Source organism: Phalacrocorax carbo, chromosome 4, assembly GCF_963921805.1.
Source record: "Phalacrocorax carbo chromosome 4, bPhaCar2.1, whole genome shotgun sequence".
NCBI lineage: Eukaryota > Metazoa > Chordata > Aves > Suliformes > Phalacrocoracidae > Phalacrocorax > Phalacrocorax carbo.
This window is the reverse complement of record NC_087516.1, coordinates 66,549,734-66,558,506: the sequence shown is the minus strand read 5'-3', so window position 1 is coordinate 66,558,506 and position 8,773 is coordinate 66,549,734. Positions and strand designations below refer to the sequence as shown.

General features: G+C 40.1%; 1 protein-coding gene across 1 annotated transcript in view; it reads left to right on the top strand.

Annotated features, from left to right (window-relative positions):
- The first annotated feature begins 1,316 nt into the window (after positions 1–1,316).
- Positions 1,317–8,773, top strand: part of TTC29 (tetratricopeptide repeat domain 29) — a 137,316-nt gene continuing 129,859 nt past the window's right edge. The window contains exons 1-3 of the mRNA XM_064450298.1: positions 1,317–1,469; positions 4,324–4,420; positions 8,146–8,229. Of these exons, the coding sequence (XP_064306368.1) occupies positions 4,329–4,420; positions 8,146–8,229 (176 nt within the window). The 5' untranslated portion in view covers positions 1,317–1,469; positions 4,324–4,328. The remainder of the gene's footprint in view (positions 1,470–4,323; positions 4,421–8,145; positions 8,230–8,773) is intronic.

The window sequence follows — 8,773 nt, the reverse complement described above, 5'->3', positions numbered from 1 at the left end:
TTATGGTTTCGCTTATGATTTTCATTTGCACTTACCAAAAGCTCATTGGTTCCTTCTTACTGTTTCCATTTCTTATAAGCTTCCAGACTCCCTAGCCGATCGGTCCCTTAGAAGAACAGTTCTTTTGTTACAGTAAATTAAGCAGCAGGCTCTCATCAACAGAAAGGGACAAAATTTTCCACTAACCACTTCGTGTTATGTCACTTACTTAGAGATTAAATCTAGTCTCTTCTACTTGCTCTTTTCCACTGCTCGAAAGTCCTGAAGGATGTCGGAGGAGATCAGAGGTCCTGAAAGAAAAAAGCCTGCTCACTGCAAGTGTTTGTCTATCATCTAAGAGACTGCCCACAAACCTTCCTTTAAGTATCAATACGATATTGTCATTGATTGTCTGCTTGCCAACTTCAGAAACTTAATTAGCTTTAGGAGATGCTCCCATTGGACATAAGCTCATTTGGAGCTCATCTGAGCTCCAAGAAAGCAGACAAATGACTTCACAGAATCACAGAATGGCAGGGCTTGGAAGGGACCTCTGGAGATCATCTTGTCCAACCCCCCGTGCTTGAGCAGGCACACCCAGAGCAGGGGGCACAGGGACGCATTCAGGCAGGGTGTGAATGTCTCCAGGGAAGGGACTCCACAGCCTCCCTGGGCAGCCTGTGCCCCTGCTCTGTCACCCTCACAGGATAGAAGTTTTTTCTCATGATTAGCTGGAACTTCCTGTGTTTCAACTTGTGCCCATTGACCCTTGGCCTGTCATTGGGCACCACTGGAGAGAGTCTGGCCCCATCCTCTTGACACCCACCCTTCAGGTATTTATAGGTATTGATGAGATACACCCTCAGTCTTCTCTTGTCCAGGCTGACAAACCCAGGTCTCTCAGCCTTTCCTCACAAGGGAGATGCTCCAGCCCCTGATCATCTTCATAGCTCTCCGCTGGACTTACTCAAGCAGTTCCCTCTCTTTCCTGAGCTGGGGAGCCCAGAACTGGATGCAGCACGCCAGACGTGGCCTCTGTTGGCTGGAGCACCCCTTGATGCTGAACACCTCAAGCTGTGCTGATTTCTCACAGCTTCCACATTTTTCATGGCCTAAATAGGGCTCTGCGGCTCTCCCGGCCTGCAGGCCTCTGCCAGAAGGGAATCGCCGGACTTGTTCCTCACGCCTCGGAGACAGGCCGCCGCGCAGAGTCCACGGGCTGAGGTGCCTCACCCCGCGGCGGCCTCGAGGGGGCGGCGGGTCTGAGGGCGACCTGGCCGGGGAAGGCGGCTGGCGGGAGGCTGGCCCTCAGCGCCGCCCGCCCCCGTCGCCATGGCGAGGCCGCGGGCGTCCCGCGGAGCGGCCCGGCTGCAGGCGGCGACCTCCGGGCGGCGGCGGGGCGGTAACGGAGCCCCGGAGCGGCGGGTACGCCGCTGAGGACCTCCTCCCGCAGCCGCGCCACTATCCCTGTGGTCCCTTCCTCTGCGAAGGTCAACTAATATTTTATTTTTCATACATGTATTTTTTGTTACGAGGCTGGGACAGTGCCAGAGCCGAGGCCGGAGGGTATGTAGCGTATGGGGGTGGTTAACAGGTGACGGGGAAAGAAAAGCGTACCTGGCTGGTGGTCGGTGAAGGCTGGGAAGCAGCAAAGGGTGGCTGTCGTCCCGCAGCCGGGGCTGGAGGGCCACAGGTTCAGAATATGGGTCAAGCACTGCAAAACCGCTTGGTTTGGGGCTGTGACCTCATCCAGGTTACTTGGAACGAATTACATCTATCATGCTGGCCATAAATTTTAAATTTTTTTTTTAAATCAATCGGAACAGCACTTCCAGTGTAATAAAGCAGCGCGGCTGTAAGCCTGTCCTGTCACACTCTGACATCCTTATATTTTATGAGGTGCCAGATAGCAGCAAATAGGTCCGTAAGGGCAGCTGGATATAGCCGTGCCTACTTCCCAGGCTGCTTCCCTCTCTGGGAAATCCTCAGCCTCCAGTTAGACTTATGCATGCCTCAGAAAATGCAGGGGAAGAGCCGGGTAGCAGAGAACAGGTTTCCTAAAACATGCTGGAATAGGCCATTACAATCTGTTGGCATCTTACCTTTAGCTTCAGTGCACCTTGGAACAATTCCAGCCTGTGGGGAGATTCCCTTGATCATGTGATTAAATGTAGCACTTCTTTAGAAGCAAACTGCACTGCCTGGTCTTTTGCTGGATTCTGTGGGTGTTTGATTAAGTAAATGAGGCATGGCTTGGGACTTAAAGGAATAAGATGTGAAGGAGTTAGCAGTTTTTAAATGATTGACAACAACATTTATGTGTATGTAGTAGCCCGTGTTTCAGAACGATGTTGTTGCTGATACCTTCTGTCATGTGTCTCCGTGGTTGTAATTTACCTGTAAAGATTAGTTACCTCAGAAATGAGGGAAAAACACCATCCATTTCACAGTGAAAGCAACCTCCCGCCTCTAAAATAAAAAGTAAATTGGCATTATTATGAAGCAGGTTTTTTTTCATTCCCAAGCTTTGTGTTTGAAATAGAAGCCAGGGCGATAGTTTTAATCCTTGTGAGGCAGTAATGGACTCAGAAAAATGTCTGCATATGTGCCTCGTGTTAGTGTGAGGCCTGTGTGCGTGCCAGCCATATCATATACTTGATTTCTGTGGGGTGGGAACCTGGAGCGTGTGGGCCCGTGAGATGTGGTATGCTCTGGCCAGGACCCGTGCGGGTGCAGCCTGGAGCCTGAGGCCTGTGGCATTGCACAGTATGTACACCTATATATATGTATGTAACTACACTTACCCATCGATGGCTTTTCATGGTTGCAGTGGCTCCACCAGGGCTTTCAGGGTCTCCTTTCAGCTGCTTACCCCTGCCTTTTCTGCCCCAAAGCTGCAGATGGTCAGCTGTCCTGCCTTGCCAAATTCAACAGCTGCCATTAAGACATGGTCTTTTTGCATTTTCTCACCTAATACCTCAAAACTAAGAGGCCTGTAGAAAGCTTTGCATCTTCTCTGGGCTTCGATATTGTTCCAAAGTTTAATTACCGTTTCTCACTCTATAGCATCTTCCTAAAAAGAGCTTTTCCTTTCTATATTGCTCCTGGATACAAACCTGTCATTCTCTGTAAGAAGTATAATCTTTTATAGTGATGAATTACCCATATGTTTTTATTCTATTGATTTTTTTTTCCATGACACACTTGTGTAAAATGTTGCTGCCTTCAATTGTAGATTAGTTTATTTATAAATAATACTTTTTTCTTTCTGTAATGAATGTTACCATTAGTACTAAGCCCAAAAAGAACAACTTAGGGGAAATATTGTATTCTGTTGTCTTTGTTATTCTAAGTAACACAGTTTTAAAAATTACTTCACTATAACTGTAGCAAAGTATTGCATCAATGAAAAAGCATTTGATCCCAGAACGGCTAATATATAAAATATTCGCTAGTCTGATGCTGATCATTCAGTATCAAGTTGATTCATATCTAACATTTATTTCCCATAAAATAAATTTCTTTTCACTGAATGTAGCAAATAGTTAAACTCTTTCCTTCACCTCCCCACTATATTCTCTTTTCCCATCCCTATTAAAAGTTTGTGCCTTGAGGCCTACCAGCAGGGCATGCAATACCTACATTAAACCAAATTTAAAAGTAAGGGTGCTCCTGCTGCTAACGTCCTCAGATCACAGACATGCAAAATGAAGGAACTGGCAGCTGAAACTTTAATGGTAGGAAGAGTAGACTGAATACTTGGGGAAAAAACACAGTAGCTCTATATGACAAAAAAGTCCTATTAGCATTTATGTACTTCAAATGACGAGCTAGACGATCCTACATAACTGTGGGGCTTTCAGCTTTTGTTTTAAGTAAAACCCTGTGTTGTAAGCATAGCATTACTTACATTTTTTTATTCAAAGGATTAGGTATTATTTTGAATGTTAATACAGTGCTTGTTGTTGCATTGCACACTGCATTTTCAATCATTTCTCCACCTTATGTATTAACTTAAAATATTATTAATTCTTGGACCTAGATAGCTTGAGGAAGCACAGAGCATCACATGCAAGTAAGGTTCCTGAATCAGTTGTCGCTGTGCAAATCAAAAGCACTCCAATGAAAGAGACAAAACCATTGTTAGATCATGACCATTCCTATGCATTATGTCCTGCAGAAGTAATGCTGAGGCCTGAAAAGATTTGTGTGGAACTGGAGCCTGGCTTTAAAAGTAACACACTGGAAATAAGAGAGAGTTGACCGCAAAGCCGCGCAGGAAGGATAAGAAACTGCATCACTGTGAAGACATTGTTTCAAGTTGGTTTTGTTTGTTTGTTATAGTTAAAATGAATGTGTTTCCTCAAGCAATCCTACAAAGCCCACGGGAGCATCCCAGGTTCATAGAGCAGACTGTTTGTCCCTCATTAGACTTTGCAAGGTATGTACCTCTTTTCTTTCAGAGTATCATTTTTACTGTGAATAGCTTCAATCAGCTATGCCGAGGTGGCAAATTATGTTTGCTTTTTTGCAATATTTAAAACTGCAAAAATCAGAAGCAAATAATTTCTCTCTTAGGAAAGTTTCATAATTAAAAGGGAAAAAATGAAATAGGAAACGTTCTGTTTGAGGTAGATATTTCATCCTAATTTTCAAAATCCCTTCAAAAGCTGTAGGAAGTCAATTCCATTTAGCATTGATATGAATGTAGGTCACTGAAAATGTACTTATTTGGATGAAAAAACAAGATTTTCTTTTTTTCATTCAGACACAAAACAGTTTTGTGTCTCTCAAAATATGATGAATAAAACTGACTGGAAAAAACATTATCCTGTTGTTAATAAATGAGGGAATTAACAACAGTACTATAACACTTTCAAGCCATCTTCTTCTTGCACATGCCTACATGGCTTTCTGTTCTGTTGCACTCATTTCTCCGCTTAGTTACTTGTATCCGTACATTTTTGTCTCCCTCAGTGAGTACTGGTCTCTCAGTTACTGCTCTGCCCCATTCTGCCCCCCACCGCCCCCCCAAAATCCTAGCGTTCCCCTTAGCCTTTGGCTGAAGGGTCTGGGGCATCTCGGAGTTCAGCAGCTGCATCTTTATGTCTAAAAGCAGTAACGATCTAGAAACATGGTATCGTTGGGCCCAGTGCTTCTGAGGGGCTCATACTGACAGGTGTCCTCTCACACGTTGATAGAACAAGGACATGCAGTGATGCCTTACAATTTTTTTTTAAAGTCTCTTATGGCTGGAGCTGTGTTCTGCAGCCATCGCTTTTTCCAGTAACTACACTGCTGGAGAACTCACCCCAGAGGTAGGAGGCTTGTTTCTTCCCTTGGGGAGTTTCATGGTCAAAAAGATCATTCTGCAGCAGTCTTATTGAAGTTGTGCCTATCTGCAGAAAAGAAATCTGTGATTCTGCAATAGTCTAGACCATGCTATGGATGCTTAGTTATCAGAGCAAGACAAGCTCTGCCATTTTGTTTGATAGGAAATTTTGAGAAAACTGGAGTCTGAGTTAACAAAATAGGCAGTGAGGATAGAAAGATATGTGAGAATCAGTTTGGTTCTTTATGTGACTTTGTTCTGTTCTTTGATTAAAAAGCCAGGTCTATTTATCATGAAGTTTATTTCTAGAAAAAAAATCAGTAGCTATTTTTTTGCTGTGTAGACTGGTAGCAGAAATAGTTAAGGAACACATAAAATGTTAACTCTGGGATAAGTGGCCACTGGATTAAAACATATTTGTCTTTAATAAGTGAGTGATTTAAAGTTAACTAGGAGCCAATTTACGGGTGAAGTAGACTTTTTTATAGAACTATTTATGAAATATAGTGAGTCATCTGGAAACACTGGAGAAATAAGGTTAAAACAGTTTGGAAAAAGCAAGTGACAATTTCTGGAAGAAAAGAAACATTACCTCTTAGCCAGTGCCATCTCACCTCATTCCTCTGTTAAGAAACAATGCCCATTCCAAGTCGCAGTCTTAATTCTTCACATTAATTACTTTTATTGTTTTTAAATCTCATTGCATATAACAAGCAATTTTAAATAACTATTATTTGAGTTGATGGAATTTTCTACAGTGTATTGTTTCCTATGTATCATCTACCTGTCTCTTCTGTGTTATTGCTACATTAACATCATTGATAATAACACCCAGGATGGGATAAGTATTTATTATTTTTTGTAACTTAAATTCTTTATGATGGGTGACCGTGTTTGTAGTTGCATCAGTCCAATACAGGATATCACAAAACTTACATAAACAGTAATTAGTTTGCAAGTTCTTGCTTTTGTTTTTTTTCCCTTGGCTCTAGTTGTCTTTGAGTTAGAGAGTGTTACCAATCAGAACTCAGAAATTTATACCTTGACTCTAAGGCAGGTGTCATTTTAAGTTGTATATGATTCTACGGACTTTTTCCTTGATTGGTTTTTATTAAAATACCTTTGAGAAGATAATGAAAAGGCATCAGGCTTTCCTTTCTTCCAGTTTGAGATTATTTTTAACTGCAGTGTAGATTAAATTGCAACACACTGATAGCAATGCTTAGGAATTACCTTGTTGTAGTTTCAGTTTGGGGGTTTGCACCACTGCCCACCCTGCTCCCCCATATCTGGTGTCTTCTCTGTGTGCCACTGTTGTGCAGAAAACTCACTTTTTCAGTCCTAAAGTCCAAAGGTCAGGCAGGGGTTTTAGTGTTGTGTATTGGATACTTTGTATTTCATTACTATTTTTCAGTTTTTCTATTACCTTCGATAAACATCAGTTAAATGAGTTACATCAGTTTAAAATATACAATAATTACCTTGTCTTCATTATCCTAATGACATTGTGTATAGTCCTAAATTGTGACTACTTTGGTGTGAAAAATATTTATTAAGTGTTGGTATTGGTTAAACTGAATTTTTATGGCAATATCCATAGGGTGTGCATTTTGCATGGTCAGCAGCAACTCATATGGATTGTGTTATGTGCAGCTTGAAAGCATAAGCCTCTGTTGGTGCAGCTCAGTAGTAGTAAATTCTGCAACAAATTTAAATGCCCTATTTGTGCCGGAAGTTTTCACTATTACATTGTTTTAAATACAGACATGTCAAAATATCTCTACATTACTTAGATATTTTGTTTTCATTTAAATTAACTTCATGAAGTGTCTTTGGTATTCTCAGAGCAATAAGGAGCATGACGCTTATATTAGCTAACATTATGAAAAGAATTTACTCTCATGCCTGTAATGAGACAGCAGTGTAATATAGACAGAGAAAGAGGAAAGTAATAGATTTATATGGAACACTAATGTTGAATTTCTTTTATCTTTGAGTGATTAACCAGACAATTTTTATGCTCCTTTAAAGAAGAGTAAAAATAAATTCACATTACTTTTATAAAGAAAATATCATCTACAGTCAGGATATCAGAGCCTATTTAAGTACTCTTTATGGTCAGTGAGTACATATTATCCTTTAAAATTCTAGGCATCTCTTGTGTGTCAGAATAGAGATGCAAAGAGATGATGGCTCAAGTGAAAGGTGGAATGATGTGTAGTTCAAATTTTAAAATTAGGTCCATGCATCCTGAAATTTGCTGTTTATTTTAATGCCCTTTGGATTACCTCATTAGTGGACCACCTTTTGCAATATGCTTCTCAAACTGTGGAAAGCTGAGAGCAGTACTAAGAGTCTCCATTGCACTAAGAAAAACATTTTGAGTTGCGTTTGAGGTTTTTTGTTGCTGTTGATTTGTTTTTCTAATTTTGAAAAAGTTAAATATAAAATGTATTGGACCACTCTGGTCCATACTGGTAATGCAAAAATGTAATGGGTCTGGTTTAGAAAACAGTTTAAATATGGATAGCTTAATCAATTATTATTGATTTAGCTAATACACAGTTTCTTCTAGTTTAGACAGAAATATCAAATAACCAGGTCCTTGAAAGCTAATACCAGCTCTGTTTTCTTGCAGAAATAAAGATTTGAAATAGCTACAGACCAAAAATTTAAAAAGATATTTGTATGTGTTTATAGAATGTCTGATATATTACTTTGTCAATACTGCAGTATTTAGCTCTACTTGGCAATGCTAATATATTATACATGCTGCAGAAGTCTATGTTAGCACCTCACAGTGTTTCTTTTAATTTTTTTTCATTTAAATTTAGGATTCATTTGATCAAAGACAAAGATGGCATAGATGATTATTTGGCGAAGAATATCAAAGGGTTGTCAAAACAAGAAGCTGCTGCGTAAGTTGGCTTTTTTGAGGCATTTTAACATCCATAAGTTTGTTTCCTTTGTTTCTAGTCATCATCATCATTTAAATTTAAAGTTCCCTAGGCCCTACCCTTTTTAGTGGAACTCAGCATTTAAAAATTGAAGTTGATATTAAATAATGATGGTTCATTTCTCCTGATCGTAAATATATCAAAGCATTTAACTCCTTGGTTTTACTAATTTGTATATTTACCAAAGTATTGTATCACACTTGTAACATTATTGTTAAGATTGTGTCAGTAATTGTATTTGAAATCGTGCTGCTTATTTTTCTTTCTTTCTTTATTACTTTTTTTTCATGGTTTTTTTCTGAGCCTCTGTGAAATATCTCCTCTGGGGTGGAAGCTTCGTGTACCAACATACACATTCCTGTAATTCTGAATTATTATTTAGCCAAGCCCAAGTGCTGACTTCTGCAGTGAAGCATTTAATACACCATTAGTTATTTAAAAACCGAATGAATAAAGAAATCTAGATAACTTTTTATTTCTTACAGCTGAGGTATTTACATTTAGA